Source organism: Ceratosolen solmsi, unplaced genomic scaffold (assembly GCF_000503995.2).
Source record: "Ceratosolen solmsi marchali unplaced genomic scaffold, CerSol_1.0 scaffold14, whole genome shotgun sequence".
Taxonomy (NCBI): domain Eukaryota; kingdom Metazoa; phylum Arthropoda; class Insecta; order Hymenoptera; family Agaonidae; genus Ceratosolen; species Ceratosolen solmsi.
In genome coordinates, this window is record NW_011948420.1 from 6631280 (window position 1) to 6655717 (window position 24438).

A 24438-nucleotide genomic window follows, 5' to 3' on the forward strand; every position below is an offset into this window, starting at 1 on the left:
AATTGTATCATAGAAGTAGGAGAAAAGTCTTGTAAATATAGGTTAAATAAACTTTATGATATTAAGAAACCATTGAATAATCGTAATTGGGATATTACGGTTGCGATAAACGCTACATCTCAATCTCGAAGAACCATTAAATAAATAAAGGTGTAAAATATATATTGCACTGTGCAGGTTTAATTATCTTCATTTAATGAATGTTATTAGAAAACTTATTGGCAATATTATTGAGAAAATGTTTTGAAAATGGACGACAATATTACATGTCGACTGTAAAAAATAGTTCACTCATAAAAATTTCATAATACGTTCAATGATATAATGCAGTAACATAAATTTTAATCACATTAAACATTTGCAATAGCTATGAGATTATATTAAAACTTGCAAAATCTTTAGTAAATAAATAATTAATTAAAAAAGTAAATAATTAATCGTGATCAAATTTGTATCTTAACAAGCAGATTTTTTTAAAAGAATCGTACTCAATTATTATAATCGCCATAGCGAATGTACATTTTTCTTTTAGATAGTCATCGGTAGTAAGAAAATAATCAGCGGGATGTGCTATCTGATAAGTAGATCGCCGACATATGACATACTTTGAAATACCTTGAAGTTATCCTAGTTTTCAACAGTTGCAAGTACATAAAGACAAATGACACTGAAAATGTTTGCTATAATTATCGCAAGTAATTGATAGAAACTCGTTTGTTGTTCGCTCAACTCTTAGGATATAATAGAATATTATATTTCAAGGCCGAGGACTTTCACTAAATACTAGTGATAATTTTTAAAAATAAATAGAATACAAAATCAACCTATTAGAGAGAATATATTGCTGTACAATCAGTCTCGTGACTCAAATTTATCACAATTCATGATTATGCATTTCTACTATCGCTGCAAGAGACTAATTTCTTAACGAAACTAATAATTCTAATGAAGAACTTTTTATAATCTATTTAAATTAATATCAACTACAGCCCCCTTCTGCTGAAATTAAAATATAAAATATGTAAGAATGATTATAATACATTCAGAAAGTAAAGGCTCAAAATTGAAAATAACCTCCTTCTTTTTACATGAATAAAATACATTGAACAATTTTGCATAAAAATGAAATATTTTTATGAAATATATTTGATAATTTGTCGCAAAGTTCCTAAACAATAAATCAAAAGTCGGATAATTAATGCGCGGATTAATCACTAATGACTTTTTTATCAATCGAATTAAAAAAAAAAAAAAAAAAAAAAAATCTTTATATTTTAGTCTACAAATATTAGTAAATCGTGTAAAATTTATTTAGGCATTATTCATAATTATTTTATGTTAGCTTTTATACGAAGGACCAAGAGATCAACGTTATTTGATAAACATTCTCTTTCGTCTTGTGTATTGTCTTGGGGGAATGAAAAAAAAAAAAAAAAAAAAAAAAAAAAATTCCTTTGCAACTTCAAGCTATTCCATCATTGAAAAATATTTCCATATTAGATGGAATATATGTATTTATAAATTATAAGCGGTTAGATAATATTCTATTAAGAAGTTTAAATTAAAATTTTAAACTAGCTTTTACGTTATAAATTGAAATTTAATTTTATATTAATATAAATAACGTACAGATAAAAAGCATAAATTTCGTTATTAAAGAAACTGTATTAATCAATTATATTAATATAAGGAAATAAAATAGTAAATTTTTTCCACACACACACACACACACGTATATATATATATATATATATATATATATATATATATATATATATATATATATTAACGAATCATTTTAATTTGAAAAAATAGAATTTTCTATCTAAAATTTTCAATCTATCGCCTTTTTGAAGTCATTAACTTTACGAAGTCATTTAATAGTATATACTTAAAGATATCATTAACAATATATTCGAGCTTGATGGGAAAAAAATTTTAAATTAATAATTATAATTATTAACTCAAATCGTTTTATTTTATTTTATTTTATTTTATTTAATTTTAGTTAAAAACTAACAAGAATTATAATGGATAGTAGATATACCAGTTATAAAGAAATGTAAAATGATGAGCATCGAATTATTATAAAAAGTAGTGGAATAAAAGACATATAAAAAGTCGACATATAAAAAAAAAGAAATAGAAAGTTTTTGAATGAAGATGTTACAAACGTATTTGAGATGTTATTATGTCAACAAGGATGTATACGTTTATTTTTTTATTCAGTTTCTTCCTTCTTTCTTTATTGATATTTTTTTATAAATAAATTAAAACGCTTTCATGTCAAACGATTCAATAATTTTTTGTTTAAAAGTTTTATTGCTTTTAAGAACGTAGTCGTTATTACAACTTATATAATTTAAATTTGTGTCATAATTTTATTCAATATATTAATTTTTATAAAAAAAAATTTCTGAATGAAAAAAATATAATTGATGAAAGGATGAAGATAGATGAAAATAAAATGTTTGTTTTGTTCGTATGGAGTCTATTTTTCTGTTATTTAGTTTCTGTTTATCTCACATTCACATGTGCTCTCCATAATTTTAGAAAATGCGAATATTAGACTCGGTTAGGCACAATGATTTTTACATTACAATCAAAATCATGAAAATATAAATATCACGATAATTAACTAAAAGAGATTTTGTTTAAAGTTGTACTTAAAATTAGTTAAAATATTATTTTAAAATTCATACCATTTTTTAATGTAAAAATACATTTTTCTCATATTTTACAATATAATCTTTTCTTTCCCTGTTCACTTTATGGTAAACAGATTTTTCTCATTGAAAGTTGTGAGGTTCTTCTTTTATTGTACTCAGAAAATTGTTACAGTTAAAATGTATATTTAATTCAATATATTAACATTACCCTATATATTCGATATATATTATTTAAAAAAATGAAAATGTTAAATTTACAATATTATCAAATTTTTAAACGAATTTAAATTATTTTGTATTTAAACGCAGCTTTTACAAATAATCTTTTCATTTCTTAAGAAATTTCATTGTAATAAAAGTGTATTATCATTAATAAAATATTACATTAACCTTCTTTTTTTTTACACGAAATTAATATAGGAAATTAAAATAATATTTTTTATTGTGAGTAATAAAGTAAATATAGAAGAAATCAATTAACCACATATTGAGATATAACCTTTAAAATTGAAATATTTTCATGTACTTTTTACAAGATATCTATCCATTATTTTTCTTATCACAAAAATTATAAATAACAATTAAGCTATCTTAGGATAAATTCGCATTTTCATTTCAATTTAACGTACTTAATTGCAATTGATTTCATTATATGCAAATTTTTTTTAATAATAATTATATTGTATTAATTAATTAAAAGGTAATTTCAATAAATTAAATAAATAATAAATAAGTAAAAAAATAAAAAATTGATTAATTGACAATTAAAATAAATAAAGATATATTACTATTGACTCGGTTAAAAATTTTCTTACATTTTATTAAATAAGAATAATTTGTAATGCGTATTAAAATCATAAAATAAAGTATCTCATGTCCCCGTGAACTTTTTATTTTTTATTTATAAAAATATAATCATCCACGGATACTACTTAACTATTATTGAAAAGTGTAAATTACTGAAAGTCGAATAATGAAGAAATGCTGGAAAAAAATAATATTTTATTGTTTAGGAGAAAAATAAAAAGGCGCTATCATTGAAGTAGACATCGTTGATTTCAATATAAAGAATAAAACATCTTAATTTGAGATCAGTGAGCTACAAAGAATATGTTTGTGTAATTCGTAAATGTCCATTACCTACCTAACACTATTCTATTTAACAGTGATAGCACAATACTAAAGGAAGAATCATAATATTTCATTATTTATAAAGGAAAATGATGGTAAGTAATATTTTTCATTTTTTAATCATTACATTTTTTATTTACATAAATATGTTTATTTATAATCTTACTTTATAATATGACACTGTGGACTATTATGTGTGATTGATACTATATATTGTGATTAATAATGTGAGTAATACTTAATTAATCGAAAAAAGTTTTGAATAATAATTACTTACGTACAAAATATAATCTACGTAAATAATTAATAAATGATTGTTCAATGCATTTAGTACAATTACATGTAGTAGTACGAAAATTCTTCATTAATAATTACATTAACATTCAAATTGATTAATCAAATCGGTCAATTAGTTAAGTAAGACAACTTTTATTTAACGATCTTTTTAATAACATTTGAATGATTCATTTAATGTTGGAAAAAATATTCTACGTTCAAATAAAAAGTAAAAGTTAATGTTACTATGAAATTTTTAGTTAATTGTCGTAAATCGAATTTAGTTTAATAAATGTTTACAGTTTGAAAGTTTAAGATTTTTAAATGAAAATATTTCGTACTCAATTGATTAATGCCAAGAGTTATTTTCTTTATGCGAAAGAAATTACATTGAAATAAATGCATTGAATGAGTAAGGTAATAATACTAGGTATTTTTACTAGTTCAAGAGCCATAGCTCATCAATTTAATGAAAATTACCAAAAAGATAGGCGTTGAAAGTAAAATATCAAACGGTCCAAATTATTTCAATATTGTTTAATTACAAAATATAGAAAAATAACTCAAAAAGAAACTCAATTGTAAATCCTGTAATAACAATTTATTGGTAAATAAATTTATAAATAATTTATATAAATTGATTAAAATAAAATAAATATCGTCACATTTGCTGGCGTAATATAAATATTCCATATAATTTGTACAATATTGTTCAACCATATAATTACAGATAATTTTCCTTTTAATGCTTAACTCTATTAGTCAATCAAACAAAATAGACTTTAATCTTTAAAATTTATGCATAAATTCAGATTTTAGTTTTCGAAATTTCTTCTCAAAATTCTTATCGTACAACTGAGGAACTTGAATAGGACATTTGAATTTTTTGTTTTATCTAATTGATATTATTGTAAAATGACAATGAACTTTGTACTCCAATATCACTTCTACTTCTATATGTAAAGAACTATGTTGTCTAATGTCAGCTCTTTCTTTCCATATATTCGCGCTCTTCCTTCATTTTTCTACACCTACAATGGTCTTCTATAATTCCGTATTATAAATTCAAATCATCGTAAAGTCATATTGTACAATAATTGCCTCTGTTTTAAACTCTCTAATCGCTTGACGTAAGAGTTTTAATGACACCGGCCGTAGCTCTTGAATCAAGTGGAATGACGGCAAATCAAACTTCGAGTACGAACATTTAACGCGCGATTTCTGGGTTAAGTAAATGCATTCACGATTCAACAGGTGTCATCCGAGATCGAGGGTAAGTGCAAAGGGAGCAGCACAAATAATTGACAAGTGGCATAAGCATGTGACGAGTGATAAAAATATTGCTTTATCACGATATTGCAATACCTGACACCAATTATGACATATTAATGATTAAGTTCGATGATTTATTCGATGACTTATTTTGACTCCGAGGCACAATAGTCGTACAGTTGAGGATGAATTTAAAGATGTTTTGCATTTTATCATTCTGCCTTTATTTTCTTAATTACTTTCTATTGTCAGATGATAACTGACACATTTATTCGTTTCTATTTGGTTAGATTTACATTTTACATAATGAAAATTATCGTTGCCGAGCCGAAGATTTAAAAAGTATTTGTAAATTTGTTTTCGCGATTGAAACAAAATTTAAACAACATCTAACCGAATTTCAAACATTTTTGTTTTATCGGATATTAAAAAACCAAAATTTTAATAATAATTTTAAATAAACATTAACTGATATTACTTGATGAATATTCTACTACTCCCAATAGCAGTCAAGTAAAGATTAAAATAAATAAACTTTTGCTTTATAGTTGGTACGTACTTTGTACAAATTTTATGTAAAACGATTAAGTAGAAAAATTATAATCAAGAAATTTAAAACAATTTTGAAATAATGTAAATTATAAAGATTTTTTCCTCAGAAACCATTAAAGGCTTATATGAACTGCAAAATAGAATTGTCCCTTATGTTGAAGAAAAAAAAAAAAAAAAAAAAAAAAATTAAAAAAAAAAAAAAAGGAAGAAACGTTAAAAAATAAAACAAAGGATGAAACAAGATGATTAACTTACAGGTAGCAGAAAGTAACTGGGGCAAGTATTTCTTCCAAAAAGCGCATTGTCTTACTCGTGGACCATAACCAATTTCTGTGGTGTTAGTATCAAGTGTTAGATACTCTTTTTTGGCTGCTGTGTGTACCGGCCATGTCACTTCCGTCCAAGATGATCCATCATCACCCATATTGGGATCCCTGCATGTATTTAAGTAAACATTTGGTTTACTTTTTGTACGCTTACTTTTTGCATAATTTAGCTTCCAAAGATTTATTGACGATAGTATGTATTTATATAAAATTGGCCAATCGCGATATTAATACATAGAAATGTAGAAGAAAAAAAATAATATAGAGCAAATTTCATATTATGAAAAGTTACTGAAATATCTACGCAAACATTTTTTTTTCAAACAGACTACGAATCTACTGTGCATATTTTTGCAAATTTATTCAAATATTTTGCTTCCTTACATTGAAATGCAAGCGCTTTTATATACTTTCACAGGGCTTTCAAATATTAACATATAATTATAATTCTAAATTTTATTTTATTTATACATTATATTTATCACAGAATGTCCAATGTTGCATTCAACGTTATTAACATATTTGTAAAAATATAATGTCATGTTCTCTTATATTCAATTATTTCCATCAACTAATTATGAACATTAACAATGAAAGTATATTAAAATGAATCAAATACTCTGTAATGCATAAAGGTCTATTGCGTAAAAATTAATTCAAAATGTTGAGAAGCGCGGTGATATTACAATGAATTATCGGCGTATCAAATGTATTGTATATTAATGAAAAATGTTAAAAATTTGAAAGCTAGGAACAACAAAATAATGTAAATCACTGATAACATAGTCAAGTAATTTAATTTTTATTCAGAAAAGCTAACTTATCGAATAATACTTACGAACACTCTTAGTTTCGTGGAAAATTAGAAAATGTAACAATGTAAAACATTTTAATGTACACAAGTACGTAAGTTAAGAAATGATTAAATTAAATTTTCAGACGATTATGAATGAATTATCTTACATATACATATAATTATACTATAAATTATATTGTAAAAAAAAAATTCTAACAGAGTTTCTTCTAAAGAAAGAATGAAATTTTATTATAAAATTAAATATTACTTCATCAATTTAAGGAATTTTATATTGATTCATGTAATTATAACCACATTCCTTAAAGTATTGATTATAATTTTCAAACATTTACAATTAACCTACATAAATATTATAATTAATAATATTATAAAATTAATTAATATACGCGCACATACACACACACACGCACGCGCGCGCACACACACGCACGCACACACACACACACACACACACACATATATATATATATATATACATTAATAATATTGTAAAACATTATAATTCAATTATTTATAATTAACCATTGATATTGAATATTTAAAAAAAAGTATATTATTTTTACGCTGAAGAATGTAATCATAAGTTGTATAAATATATAATTAATTAATTTGATTCTTTTAATCAATTTACTGCCAAACTGGTTTAACAATAATGCTAACAGTTTTATCTAATATCACGCGTCCATCCTTATTTAAAATTAATTTTGTAATGAAATTTAATATATTTTTGAATTTGATAAATCAATAACGATGAGTTAATCATTGCTTAAAATGTTTTTAAACTAATATTAATTGTTAATAATATTGGTTAATAGTTATAATAAATGGAAAAATTAAAAACTTACAATGTCTTAAAATTAAAGAATTAGAATGTAGGGACCGGATGTTAATCATTATATAAATAGAATTTTTACCCGGTTTTAGCAAAATTAGCCCAGTATCTCATCATTCTCTTAGACAAATGAATTTCTTCGTGTGTGTAAGATTTTGCAGGATCAAGTGGCTCGCCGAAAATGTAGCTAATTTCATCGGCATGCATTACACCTGTCCATTTTGGCCATGGATTATTTAATGATCTGCAACAATTAGTTTTATTATTTTATCAATTAGATTTTTTAAACATATATTTTTGTTATTAGTAATTAATGTATTAATTAAGCAATCCATATATATGGTTTAGTACAAGGTTTATTTAGTAACAACAATGTTATCCTTTTATACAAATGTTTTAAGATGTGCATCTCAATAGTTAATAATTCATTGTTTATATAGAATTTAATTTCATTTATGTTCATTAAAATTGCATACCGATTGAAATAGAATTACAATTAATAGTTAATGCTGAATTTTATTTCTTACAGAAAAATCTTATTATAACTGATAAAGGTTTAGATAGAATTAATAGTTAAAATATTTTATACGTAACATTATTACGTATTTATATTATTTTCATTGAGTGTTAAATTATACGTTTCAATTTTGCAGCTTACAAAAAAGAAACAGCAAATATTGTTGTATGAAAGAGATAAAAAGAGAATGAAAACAAGTTTAATTTAATTAATACAGGGAAATTATGAAATTTGTAAATATAATATCTAGATGTATTTTCTTTTCCTTATTATTATTGTTGTTGTTGTTGTTGTTGTTGTCGTCGTCGTCGTCGTCGTCGTCGTCGTCGTCGTCGTCGTCGTCGTTGTTGTTGTTGTTATTGATATTGTTGTTATCAGCAGGTGATAAACGAATATGCGAGAATATGAGCTTACCTATGTGTATAATAGTACATGTAAACTTTGTTCCCTGTCTCGGCATATCTGCTGGCGAATTCGTTAACGTTGCATGTGAAATGGTAGTCCCCGACGATCTTGTCCAATGCATTTCTATTGGTATCGGGATCATCGGGCTTAAGCCAGTCTGTATACTCGTAAATGATGGCATAGCGACCAATTGGATTAACGTAAGGATTCAACTCGCTGACCGCCCTCACGAATTCGTCGCGCGGTACCTTCACATCCTCCGCACCGTCGATCCTAAAGAGTTCTGTTAAATAGTAAATAATAAAGTAAAAGCCTTCCTCGGTATTGGAGCCCATGAGGATGTTGGCTTTCTTGAATGATTCGGTGATCATGGAACGCTGAGGAGTTTCGTCGAGGAAGGAACCGTCGATAACAGGCACGAAGGGAAACTCGCATATACCCAAAGTGCCCCACTCGCTATTAACGAGGTCGGTCGGGTCCTTAGTGAGGAGGCAGTCTATAACCGCGCGTAGGTTACTTTTATCGTGAGGGCAATTGACAGCTTCGGCCAACCGCAATCCTCGCATTATCGACTCTTCGCGTGTTATTATAGCCCAGGGCGCCGTTGCCGAACCCGATTGCATTATCGCTTGATTGAATAAGTGCCTGGGAACATAGAGATTGCCGGGTACGGCACTTTTTAATACACGTTCTGCATAATCGTTCTGAGCTGAATAATAATTTAGCTTATAATGGGGAAAGTAACTTTTTCCTCATTGGAAATACACGATTATTCGAGAAGGAGCTTGCGATCGCAGCTCCTTAAATACTACGACACAAGCAAACTATGAGCGCAGACATAAGATATTTTTCACAACGATATAAGTCATAGACTTACGTACAATTTTTAAATAATCAATTTATTGTATAATAGCGGCAGTTTACACGAACATAAAATTGAATGTACTTAATAATTAATTGCAATATTTTCTCTGACGCAGATAAAATGTAGGAAAAAAATTTTTTTCAATAAACGTAGAATGTATAAATTCAATTTTATGGAAATGGAAAGAATTTTTTTTTTTTCTCTCTACAACTATCATTATAGTATGAAAATTTCAAATTTTCATTAATATTTCCTAGATATAATCTATCGTATATCAAAATCCTGTAATAACAAATTTCTAAACTTCTAACTAACGTGTATAATATATTTTGTTGTTGAATATATATGTAAGATATTGAATATATGAGTAAGATGTTGCGCGGCAGTCTTTTTTACACATCGTTTGTACATTGTAGCAATTAAAAGTACGAGGATGTCTTCGAATACCTTGAAAGAGGCGAAAGCAAAAGTAGTGAGACAGAGACGGCGCCAGCGCTTTCACCGAAAAGGGTGACGTTGTCCGGGTTACCACCAAAAGCAGCGATATTATCACGCACCCATTGGAGCGCCATCATCTGGTCGAAGAGGCCGGCATTGCCTGGTACATCCGAGGTGCCGAAATATAAGAAGCCTAAGCTGGCCACACGATACTGCATCGATACCAAGATTATGTTTTCTTCGGAAACGAGAGTCCGATGATCATATACGTCGAGAGTAGCTGTACCCGAATAAAAGCCGCCTATGGATAAAAAGGATATTTTAATCGAGAGCAAGAAGACAAAGTGTTTTAATCAAAGTATCCGCAAAATAATTAATAAACTAAATCGAGCTAATAAGCTATTGTTACAATTTAAGAAAGAATGAAAGAATGAAAGAAAATGTAACGTAAATTTTGTTTGATAATTAAAATTAATAATAATTTTTATGCCGTAGAATTCAAGATAGTTAGCCACTAAAATTTATTATTCAAAGAACAAATGACTGCTAAAATATAACGTTAGATATGAATAATAATAATAATAATAATAATAATAATAATAATAATAATAATAATAATAATAATAATATGCAAACAAAGATGACAAATGCTTTTAAATCGTGATACACGAATAAACAATAAGATATGCTAATTAAAATTATTTTAACGAATACGGGCGTGAAAAGTTTTCATGTGTGTTCGTGTTTGCACGTGTTTGTACGTGTGTGTGTGTGTGTGTGTGTATACGTGTGTGTTCGAGTGTGTGTTCGAGTGCGTGTTCGAGTGCGTGTGTGTAAGATAATAACAAGTTGAACATTTGGCTTTTATGAAGAAAGAATAACTCACCACCAAATATCCATACCATGACAGCGGCATTAGTAGGCCGTGGCTTGGGTGCGACAACGTTCACATAGAGACAATCTTCGTTCAATGGTGTATTGGGATTCCACATCATTGCTCCAGAAAAATCGCCAAACACTGTATCTAGAATTTGAACGCAACTATTCGGGGGGTTCGTGGCGTTAAAAATACCATCCCATGACTCAGCTGGACGTGGATGCCGAAACCTCAAATTACCTATAAATACAAAGAATTTTCTATTTCGCATGAAAATGTATACTTTTACATCTTATCGGGATTCACTGAACAGTGGCCTATTACATATTGACTTTGTAATTAATAGACTTTTTAATAGTATTTTTGGTTATAACGATGGAATAGATTCGCTGTCTTAATGGAGCTCGTCGATTGAGGAGAATGAAAAATGACGGTAAGTGGTAAATGTGCTCTTAACTGTTGAAAGCGTTGTAAAGTAAAATTCTCTCACCAAGTGGCTTTTGGGCATAGGGTATACCGAACCAGGCATCGACCTTCTTTCCGGTAGTGGCAGTCAAGGTCGCACCTCTCACGCGACCCTTTTTCGTTTTGACGACCAGAGAATTCTCCCCGGATAATTCTTCCGGTTGCTGTTGGGCTTGGGCCTCTGCTGCAAGATGCTCTGGCTGTGGCAGAAGCTCATCTTCGGCTGCAACAGCCACCTGCGCCTTAAGCGAACCCGGCAGCTCCCGTTCCTGCTGTAGTTCGTGGTCCGAAGTCGCGTGATGTCTGCCTCTGTGCGAGGGTGAGCACAATACTCTCAGATCGAGGCTGCTGCCGACCGCCAACAAGAGCAACGGAAGCACTTTGAAACCGGCGAAGTCGCGTCCCCGCCGCCGATAAACTTTATGTTGCTTCATCCTCCTTGAATAATCTGAAATTAAATAAGAATGTCCAGTATTTACAATTATTTATGGAAAATATTTTCCGATATCGAAAGTACCACGCACCAAAATACGCGCACGCAATAATAACAATAAATAATAATAAATAATAATAACAACAATAACAACAATAAATGATAATAAATAATAATAACAACAATAACAACAATAAATAATAATAAATAATAAATAATAAATAACAACAACAACAACAACAACAATGATAGTAATAATTATAATGGTACATATAAATAATTATCTCGGGGTGGTGGAAATCATTGTTTATTTATTATTTATTATTTATCATTACTTATTCATGAAAATGAATAATTTTTAACCTCTTTATTGTATATCATTATAATTTTCTTATTATTTAAAGCACGGATTATCAAACGGATAGTGATTAACAAACTTTCGATTTAATTCATATTTTCTTTGTAATTTATGAATACAGACAAATTATCAATAGAAATACAATATTGAATTTTTAACATTAAATTCGTATCTTAAATTAATAATTTATCAAATTTTATAAATCTATAATAATTTAATGAGCAGTACAATTATTAATAATTTTACTATTTCATGTAATTCATTATTGTAAGTTTAAAACGGCGTTGTTACAGATTCAAAAAAGGGAACTATTCAAATTAGGTCGGCCACGGTAAATTTTCATTTATTTTTTAAAATAATATCAATATTGCATTAATTTACTTCCTCTAGTCGGCTGACTAGAAACTTAAACATTCTGTTTTAATATTGTATATGATTTTTATTGTTACGTTAATTCAAAACATTTAATCATTTTATGTAACAAAAAGTCGTTTCGTAGTTTAATGTTGTAAGATAAAACTTCTAAGTTGGTTATTCAAAATTTCAGCGAGCAAAAATAATTTTTCCATCCTTGCTTTCCTCGTTCTTTCATTTTCTCCTTTCTCTTAACTTGACCTCTTTTGTCTATACTTTTGATCTACCACATATTATTTATACGTTCTTTATTCATATTTTTACACCATCTTTTATGAAAGAATACTTCACATATTTTTTTCCATTTTTTAACGTCTTTACTATAATGTAATTTCAAATACTTTGGCTTTTATCTCAAATTTGCCTTAGTCAGAAGAGATTAATTTATTAATCAAGTGGTAGTATTAAATTTTTATCGACATTTTGTAACAATTAAAGGCTCAAAAGACAAAATTAATATGTACTTCTATTGAGTTAGTAACTGAGTTAGTAAATGAGTAAAAGCTTTCACGTTTGTAATTTTCCGTAAGATTTGTCAATAGCATTTTAATTAGCTTTTCCATTAATATTCCCTTAATTTCGCGTCTAATGCTTATCTCATAAAAATCCATTTATTAAGTTCATAAAACGTATAGATATGAATCTCCAGCTGTATTTGCATTTTGATAGTTATAAAAGTTATCGATCCAAAAGTGCTTCATCATCGAATTATCTTTTTCTATTGTTGTTTTCCTAAACACTATGTTATTTAAAAACAGGCCTTAAGTTGCTCTTTATTATTGTATAAACTATCTTTTGTTTAAAGGACATCGGTATCGATACTTTGCAAATGATTAATATATAATTAACATTTTCATTGTAATTTGACGAATTTTCATTTCTACTTCTGTAATATGCAGATATACAGATTCTATTTGAAAATATCATTATAATTTGAAACGGTAGTTAGTTATTCATCTTTAAAATAGTTCATCTGATAAAATAATTTTTGTTTTGTCTTGGAATAATAAGGTAATCAAATTAATTATGCATTAAAATTAGTTTTTGCTATTATTCCGTGGATTTTTAAATAATATTCATTATTTAATTTATAAAAGTCGATGTATCGTAATAAAAGATGTTAGAAAATCTAATAGGACCATAGCAAATAAAAAGGAAATTTAATTCCAATTGATGATTTAATTTAATAATGCATTGCATACGTTACATTACATAGTTTTTAAGTATATATTATTTTAAATATAATAATTCAATACTACTATAAGTAAATAGTATTGTGTGTGTGTGTGTGTGTGTGTGTGTGTGTATGTGTGTGTGTGTGTGTATATATATATATGTTGTGTATATATATATATATGTGTATATATATATATATATATAACTTATGATTTTAAAGTAAAGATGAATTTTAAAGTCAAGAAACTGGCAAAATCTATATGAGCGAAGTTGATTCTAAATGCTTTATTTATGATTTCCATTTTAAAATGGAGTAAAGTTTTAATTAAAAAATTAAAAATGGCATAAAAGAATTCAACCACTGAACTTATAAAGAGAAATTTAATTATACGTGTTATATACACATTTTACGGTAAAAAAATGAATATACACGTGCCTTGTAATTCATGTTTAGTCCTTTTTTTCATTTAGTACTTTTTTTCTAGTTTTTGTATCAGGTATTTTATGGTTTGCCGAAGCATTTTCAGTATTCCAATAATTATAATTTATTTTATTCAATTCAATTTAATGAATGATGTCATACAGTATATGTAAGTATATGCTGTAACACATGAAATTGAGATAAATATGTTGCGGTCTTTATCTTCCTTATATCGACTTATAGTCCCTTATAGTACCCACTTCTATTCCTCAACGTTCTACTTTCTCACTTTCTTGCTGCCGAATGAAAATTATTGTATTCAAGTTAACTATATGTTATCTTTTTTTATCTATATCTATTTTTTATCTATATCCTTGGGTACGGATCATAGGATTGACGTACTTTCCAATTATTTATTAATCAATATATATATATATATATATATATATATATATTTTCTGTAATCGTTATTTAATACATTGCTATTTTTGTTTATTATACTCTCTAATCTAACATAAATTAATTTAATTACTGATTTTGCTAACTTGAAGCAATAATGTTCAACTATGGAGATCCAAGTGTCCCCGTCATTTATTACTTCAAACTACATTATCATTATATACTACACTGAATTAAGATTATTGGAAAGTATTGCACTCTACGTCATTTGATAGTTATATTACTCTTAAATATGTACACTACTCATGATTCTAAAAATACGCTATTTGATCAGAATAGTTGTTTTGTTAATATCCTTAAGATCGTTGTAGCGATAATTTTTTTACAACCACTTAATAACGTCTCTTTACTTTATTTTGCAAAAATCAGACAGCAGTAATTACTAGTTAATTAGCGTAGCAACTACTTGTTACAAACTCAACTCAATTATAGTTTCAAGAGCTGCATTAGAAGATTGCTTTAAAGCCAGAAATAATTACAAGAAGTTCCATATTTCTAGGACAATCAATTCAGGTCTGACTAGCAACTTCATTGCGAGTTCAAGCGTGAGATCTTTAGTGGCTTTGCTCAACGTTAATTCTATTTCTCCTCTATGCGGTGTATCCATGTCTTCGCTTAAATAGACAAGTAGATAATTAAAGACAATTTGAACAATAGAATATGGTTCAATAGAACTGTTATATATTATGATGAACGACGTGTCTGTGTTTGAAATCTTCAAAATACAAAAGCTATGTTACGGAGGAGCCACGGGTAATAGTATTTGTAGTGCCACTGTAACAGCTTTGTTTGTATGTAAAAAAAATACGCTTACTTAACTACTTAAATTAATGCTAATATATATAAAAATTGTTTGTATTGATTTTATATCCTAAATTTTCAAAGGAATAATATGTATAGTCGATTAAATAGGGATAAAAGAAGTCATGACACGGACTTTATCATTTATCTTTATGCATGTATATATTTGCATAAATAAAGTCTGGTGTCACGAATCCACCAAATATTCCTTTCTCGTCTTTTTTTACGTACTTACAGTAATATACATATCATGGAATCTTAAAGATTATATATATTCTTGTACAGATATTTAAACTTTTTTTTGTTTTAACAAATTATTAATTCGTCGCTTCTAGTTTAATTCAATAGATTAAATTATGTGTATTTGTATGTATGAATTACATGTAATTGTATTTTTACAATTGTACTTGAACTCGAACAAATTTTATTCAAAATATTATACTGGGTATTTATTTACATTTTTCTTCTAATGTACAACAAATAATATCTTACTTATTTCTATTTATTCATAGAATTTTAAATATAAATCCTTAATACACTCATTTATTCATTACTTAACAAATCTCAGATGAATACTTGTAATCATAAAATTGAGTGATTTTACTAAATTTCTTAAATATATATATATATATATATATATATATATATATATATATTGTATTACATTTTTTCATTGATTTTCAATGATTCAACAATTTCACTGATTTTTATGATGGAAACTTATGTTCAGTTTAAAATTCTATTATATTACTTTTTTTTAATCAACTTATTCTATTTTATATTTCTTATGAATAACAATCCGAGTCAATTCAAATATATGTTTTTATATTGGCATTCATATTATCAGTGCCATCGGTAATGTGTATTTCTTAAATTATTTCTATAATAAGATTAGATGCTTCTGCAATTTTTAAGTAAAATGCTATTTTAATATGTGGAAAGAAAAATTACCTTACACATCAAAATATTTATTTTAATTATTATTAAAATAAGTTGTACTATAAAATAATCTTATGACTTTGTGTAACCAATCCAGTCCTTGAATATTTTTTTTTGCAGACAATATATTATATAAAACTTTTAATTCGCAACAATTCCATATCATCATATGGTACTAAATTAGATTTGTTTCAAATTAATACTTATGCTAACAATTTATGTTGAAAAATTGTTTGAGACGTATTATTTTGATAACTGAATCTATAGATAATAAAATATCAATAGTTTATATCATTAAATATTATTATTTATGAAGGATCGTAGAAGAGGAGTTAAATAAAAAAGAGAATAAAAAAAAGCAAAGATATTTAAAATATAGTCAATTATTGAAAAGTTTTTTAATTGAATAAATAAATTACGATTTCAAGTTATCTATCATTGTATAAAAATAAGAAAAATATATTATTTTCTGAACAGTTGAATAGAATCGTCATTTTATATCTCATCATACTTGAAACAAATTAAGTCGTGGTATTTGCAATACATATATCTTTCTTCATAACAATTACAGTCCTAAAATCCTCAAAATGAGTAAATTCATTGGATACTCATTGTTAAAATTTTACTTGATATAAAATTCAGTATATAAATATACAAAAATATAAATAAAATCAACATCTTAATAATAAGACGTATTATTAATTAATATAATTATTAATTCTTATTGAAAAGATTAAAATTGATGCTTTGTAAAATCCTTTATTAAAAAATCTTCCTAAAAATATAGTCTTATTTAAAATATAATCCAATAAAATTCAAGAACGCAAGCACATTATTAAAAAATGGTAGATTATTAACAAAATCTCAACTTCCATAATGAATAATAAGATTTCGTGAAGAAAAAATAATAAACAATAGACGTAACAAATCTAAGTCTTAATTGTAATCATACAATGTTTTCTATTATTTTTTATTTTTCATGTGAAACTTCGATATTTCATAGAACATTTGTCATAAAAATGAATGATTGCGTGATTAATGTGTGATTAAATAAAGTGACGTCTTTTTGTTTTTTTTTTTTTTTTTTTTTTTTTTTTTTTTTTTTGCTATCTCTTTTTTCATATTTATTTCAAGCTATATACAGTAAAATTTCTAATAAAATAAATGATACCAAGTCTCTTATTATCGTTAATTATATGGAGATTTGAAACTTAAGAACTAATCTGAATGATATAAAAAAAACTAAAGTCATATCTCTGCTGAGCAAGACGTCTATTTTAAATGGACCTAATAACAATAAAATAATAATAATCTATGAATACTATTTTCTAAAACAATACTTTTACTCTTAACTTGTATTGATCTTAATTTTCAACTGTAGAATTATATATTAATTTTCACAGCTAAGTGTAAATTATTAATATAATCATGTAAATAAAACTATATTCTGAAAAATGGTGAACAATAATATATATCCTTATGCTGTCCGAATTAAGTAAACGTAAATAACATTCAATTATGTAAAAAAGAAATTCAATATACAAGTTTTGAAAATTCCATTAGCTATAAATAAAGGCAAAGGCGTCACGTAAGAGAAAACATGTCATTGTAGTGTGAAAAAACAGATCCGTTTTTGAGATTAGTGTTTTGATCCTGTTTTATGACCCCTCATTCTTGTCTCACAAAATTCCCGTAAATCTTTCAATAAAATAAAGTATGATATACGGCAATATTTTGCTCTTAGCAATTTATTTAAAAGGAATTAATAACTAATCTACTTTTGTTATATCGAATTTATGTAAAATTTTTAGTTAATGTTTTGAAATTATTAATTTAATTTTATAAAATGATTTACCATTTGCTTATATACTATTATTATTATAAGAATACTGAAAATATAGTAGTTTCAATAGAATGGTTACCATAACGTTGTAACACGGGAATTAATTTATACGATTAATTTTTATCAAGAAAATCATCAAGAATCATATAATTAAATAATTAATTGGTGAATAATTCTATAATATTTTCTTGAAAACTTGCAATAATTAGTATAATAGTTAATCGTACTCCTGAATATATAGTTTTCGATATTCGTAAAAAAAATATATATTCATCATAATGAAAATAATTTCTAATGTTACTGTAAAAATAATATTATAAATAAAAAATATTAGTAATAAAAATAATTAAATACGTAAATTTATAAGATTTTTTAAATAAAAATAAGGATAATCTAATAATCTAAACCAGATTGATATTCATTATATAATAATAGGCTTTATTATTTGAAATTCCGATTAATCCGATATATATATATATATATATATATATATATATAACTAAATTATTATAATCTATTATATAAATTTTTTTAATAACTATACAATTAATATATTTTAATATTTATTTAAAGCATTTGAATAATTAAATTTAATCAATTATAATTACAGTATTTCTCCAATACATCGAACATAATATTGGTAAAAATTTTTCATATTTTGTAGATGAGATGAAATACCGAAGATTTTTAATTAATTGATGTATATACGGAGAATCTTAAATATTATATTGTCTTTATAAACTAAAATACCTTCACAATTATTTTAATGTTAAAATACCAGGAAAATTGCTGTTCGATATATTTCAAACAATAGCTTAGACGACAAAAATCGAGTAGATTTATTTATTTATTTATTTATTTTTTTTTTTTTTTTTTTTTTTTTAATTCTTAGTGACAAACTAAAATAAGTGAACGATAAATTTATATAGAAGTCAGAAAAAAATATGTTAAATTTATAGTTGAGGTTATATTTAAAGATAAAAATAATTATAAATCTTGAAAGTAAAGTAATAGTCAATCAAATTAATTTTAGCAACCAAAGTATTTTTTAACGTACATTAGAAATATAATAGATTTTATTTTGTATGGGATATCCGTAATTTCTTTTTACGTCATGATTATTATTATAAAGTACATTAGATTTTCGATTATTATAATACGGTCCTATCATTGCCTACATAGCTTATGTATTTATATATTTAATACTAATATTCTGAAGACTCAAAAAGTATTTAAAATAGTAGTATTGCATATAAATTTTATTAAATAGAATAGATAATCATCTGTGGGTAAAAATAAAATGAATTTCAATTATAAATCTAGTAAATACTGAAATATTAAAATGAATAATTAATTTAAAAGTTTTTAATAACATTATAATTTAATCGCTTATTTAAGAATATTTTTTGTTTCAAAATATAATTGAAAACATTCATCATATTAAAAGATCAAGCAAGTATTTGAACAATTTTTCATATTTAAATTAGTTTTAAGCTTGAATATGAATTCTATAGATATACAATTTCAAATATGATAATCAAAATTATTTCATATTAGATTTGGCCATTAGAATTAAAACCATCGATTAATATCTGAATTATTTGAATTTTAAGATGAAATAGGACAAATTACCGTTTATTTTAGTAGACGACTTAAGAAATAAAAGTCAATGAAGAAAAGAAATTATTTAATTTGTCATTATTATAGATGGAAATCAATCATCATTTACGAAGAATTCAAAAATATAAATTGTAAATAATTTTAAAATTAATTGCAATGAATTTGAATATCTTCACTTTATTCGTATCTATTATTTTATGTCTCTAAAAAAAAAAAAAAAAAATCTAAAAAATCTAAAAAAACAGCTAAGATCAACACGAAGGTATAATAAAAAAAAAAAAAATAATACATGCCTACACAACAAAAATATTGGCCGCAATAGAATGCGATATCACGTGATGTGTACAAATTAATAACGTCACAACATAAGATGCGTTATTTTTAAAAAATTTGATGGTTATTAAGTACTCTATACAGTAATAGATTTCAACCAACGAAAATTATCGAAAATTATCGAAAATTATCGAAAATTATCGAAAATTATCGAAAATTATCTGCAGGAATAAAGAGTAAATGTTCATCCGCGTGTCTGGCAAAATGGATCGAAAGATAAGCAAAGGCTTAATTTGCACTATCTCGTCCAGCAGCAACGGTAGCAGCGAATGATTATTGCAACTGCTAAACTGCTAGTGGAACGACAAATGTTACAGGCGCGTACAAGGAACGATGTAGTAAAGTAAATGTAACGCCGTCTATAACGCTAACGACTTGACTTTTGACCCCGTCAAGCGGCAGTGGGTAAAAAAGATGAATAGGCCAAATCAGTATAATACCTGCAAGTTGATCCAACGAGAAACTTGGAACCGTATGTGCGCTCTAATGATATATCTTGGTAAGTAGAGCAAAAGTATTAGCATGCATGGCTCGTGATTGACTGTCGCTGTTCATAATGATCGTAGTACGATCGTAGTACGTATAGTCGACGATAGTGCGTATTGTTGCTTTCGATTGCACTTTAAGTGCTAACTAACTGCTCGAGGCGGCATTTATTTGCAGCGTGGTCGGGTGCAAATCTGGCCTATCGCAGTGCAAGCTCGTGGAGCTTCGAACACTTGGTGCGTCTATAAACTTCGAAACACGGACGAGATAGTTTAAAGTAAATGCCAGGTGATGCATTGTTGCAATGGCAGAGTAGCTGAGCCTGAAAATGCCCAACACGAAATGACGTTAGAGTTGAATAAAACTGTTATAGACTGTTATATTAATAATAATTATTATTAAGCGTATGGATCGTTGTAGTTGCTTGGCTATGTCAAACTTATATTAAAGTAGAATTTTGATGATGATATTAAAAATTGTATATCGATTTATTCCATTAGTCCAGATATGCTCAATACAAATGTAAGAGAGCAGAATGTTAAAACTTATCGAATTAAATAGATAACACTTTTAATAATTTCGAGAAATTTTGTAAGTCGCTCGATCAATTAACACTCAATAAATACGCTAAGAAATGTAATGGAAAAATTAGAAGAAAATGAATTATGAATTTGAATAAATGAGAATAGAATTGTGTAAGTTTCATATGCATTGTCCATTACACTGTATAATGTTTACTAAGGAATCCTATTACACCTTTATCAAGTTACTTTACTTTTCATGAAAATCAATATTTTTTGCAATTTTAAAAATACACAGCAGCAAATTATTGTTGAAATGTCAATATAGAAAAACATGTGCTTATTGATTATTTTAGGCTCAAATACATAGGTGTTACTCACACGTATGTATTTCGTCAAATGAATTTTATTCAAGCATACGAGCCTTTATTGTATTTTTTCTTTCTTTTGTTGCTTTTATATATTTTATTAAGTTTACATTTTTTTTATTGGTTTAGTAGCCTTAGACAAGTTAATTGACAGCACAAAAAGAATACCGTTTTGCTACAAAATTAAATACAAGTATAAATGAAAAAAGAATAAGTATAATAAACAGAGCTTTGATCAACTAAATATTTCTTATGCGATAGAAGATAAAATGAGTATGCTGAAGTAATAATAACAGTTAAGATTTATATAAATAGGTAGCATGATATTCAATATCAAATAGGTTATTTTATATTTTTATATTTTTATATTCATACATTCTTAAATTCATGTTTCACATTCTTTTATTATCTTATCAATATATTTCTATGCTCTTATATTTTTATCTTATATTTTTATATTATCATATTATTATATATTTATATTTATATTTTTATACTTACTCATTTGTACACCTTAAAGTTAAATAACATATTGTAACAGTTAATGATAGTTAATATCTTTTAATGATATTTTGTTGAGAAAGAATTTTTATTAGATAGTAATTCATCGTCAACTATGTTTACTTTTCATATAAATATAATTATACCTTTCACAAAACTAGTTATTAATCTCCATATAATTGTGTATAAGGATAGAAAGCCAAAAATTAAAAAATTTTGTACGATATAAACGTAAAAATTGATTTAAAAAGAAAAAAAAAAAAAAAAAAAAAAAAAATTTTTAAAAAAAAAAAAAAGTAGATTTTAGCAAAATAAAATAACTTTTAATAATTGTCGAACGACAAGTTACAATTTTTACTCATTATATTTCTATGAATGCTATGAAATTTTATAAATTAATTACCAAAAAATAAAATTATTACTTAATATAGATATTAAACGAAACATTATATTACATGAAGATATTATTTACAAACAGACATTCATCAATAATCTTATTATATCATAAAAAGGAATTGAATAAAAAAAATATTTTATAATATAAAAAAGAAAATAGTTTCATAATATATGAAATTTAGATTTTGTATTGCAAGTTTTATGCGACAATTTGAATTTATAGATAAAAATTGAAGAAGCTGTGCAGTAAAAAAATAGAAAAAATATAATTATTACTTTTAAAATTGATTGATAATACTTTGCTACTTGTAAAATTATTATATGAAACATTTACCTTCATTTATATTGTTAATCCTAATTTTTAGGCAAAATCAAGTAATTTAAATAATATTTTATTTTAAAAAAGAAGTAATACACCTTATAAACTATCGTGTTTTTCTTTATAAATCTTAGAAAAATTAATAGTATTTTATTTCATTGATACAATCTTATCAGTCAATTTAATATATTAATAACTTATTAAAATAAAGTAAACTATGTATTAATAAATATTTTTATATTCATTTCATTCAATTATTTATCATCACACTAGTATAAATAAATAATCATACTTTATACGTTATAGAGGATTTGCTTAATATAATAAATGAATAAAATGAAGTAGATATTTAATTTATAGAAAATTATTGTGAATAGAAAACTACCGTAGTTCGTACATTAAATTTTATGTCGTTTATTCGTAAATAAGTTTATGTAAAAAGTTTTTAATTTTTCTTAATATAGTGCTCTAATTGTTAATTATTTACAAATTCATTACTGCCTATAAATTTAATTGCATTTTTTTTTTTAATTTATATATAATTATCTTTATTTATAACATTCTGTGTTAAACTTGTGTTAGTAAACAAAAAATAATAATAGTTATGGTAAATTACATGAATTTAACTTTAAAATGAAGTGACGAATATTTTAATTACTTTATTACGTTTACAATTAATATTCATGTTCAATATATGGATATTCGAAACATTAAATTGAAAAGTCAATGCATTTGTAGAGAGAATATTCTGAATTTTTTTTATTATTTAATCATTGAATATTACTATTTGTTATTTATTAAATATTTGAACGTTTCTTATAAATGAAATACATCAAACTGCAAGAACGAAAGGAACTAACATTAAAAAATAGAAGAAAATTGAAATAATATATAAGAAAAATATGTAAGAAGAAAATTAATGTGGCTTTTTTGTGTCTTTTTTTTTTTTTTTTTTTATTCAGGCAATCTCATTATCTGATAATAATTATCTCATAATGGATTCATAAACATGCCTATTCGTACTTATTTGCATTTTACCTTGTGCTTGCGAAATTATTGAGTGCTTAACACAAGCTAGTAAGTTGGCAATTTTTATGCACTACTCTCCTATTAGTTTCATTACTCATAGAAAAAAAACTAGTAATTGATCTATTAATGTCATTTAAATTTTTTTTATACTGATACTTGTGGCGTTTACGTATATCATTATAATATTACGAAGGTCATTGTGTTTTATATGAAATGTGTATTAAATAAAAAATAATTAATTAGTAATTATTTATAATGCTTGTTTTTAAGATTTATTAAATATTAATATTATATTTGTTAATTAATGGATACAATTTTATTACGAGTGCCGCAGACAAATACATAAAGTTAATAAAAATCAGTGGTCTTGATAAAAAGTAATATAAATAAAAAACACAATATTCATTTTAAAAAATAATTGCATATTGCACTTACATTTTAGAGATAAAATAAATACTTTTCAAGTTAGAGTAACCTAAGCATAATATTAAAATCAGTGTAATCTTGTAAATGACAATGAAGCAAAAGGAAATTACACTCGAATAAAATAATACTTTTCCAGTTCATGTGAAACGAAAA

At 25.5% G+C, this 24438-nt stretch overlaps 1 protein-coding gene across 1 annotated transcript in view; it reads right to left on the reverse strand.

The window, feature by feature from the left end:
• The window catches only part of LOC105361175 (acetylcholinesterase), a 13668-nt gene extending 1792 nt beyond the window's left edge, over window positions 1-11876 (reverse strand). Inside the window, exons 1-6 of the mRNA XM_011498285.1 lie at window positions 11468-11876; window positions 10987-11217; window positions 10110-10401; window positions 8807-9442; window positions 7958-8119; window positions 6156-6334 (exon numbers count right to left, since the gene is read on the reverse strand). Coding sequence (XP_011496587.1) covers window positions 6156-6334; window positions 7958-8119; window positions 8807-9442; window positions 10110-10401; window positions 10987-11217; window positions 11468-11876 — 1909 coding nt within the window. The remainder of the gene's footprint in view (window positions 1-6155; window positions 6335-7957; window positions 8120-8806; window positions 9443-10109; window positions 10402-10986; window positions 11218-11467) is intronic.
• Between the last annotated feature and the right edge of the window lie 12562 nt (window positions 11877-24438).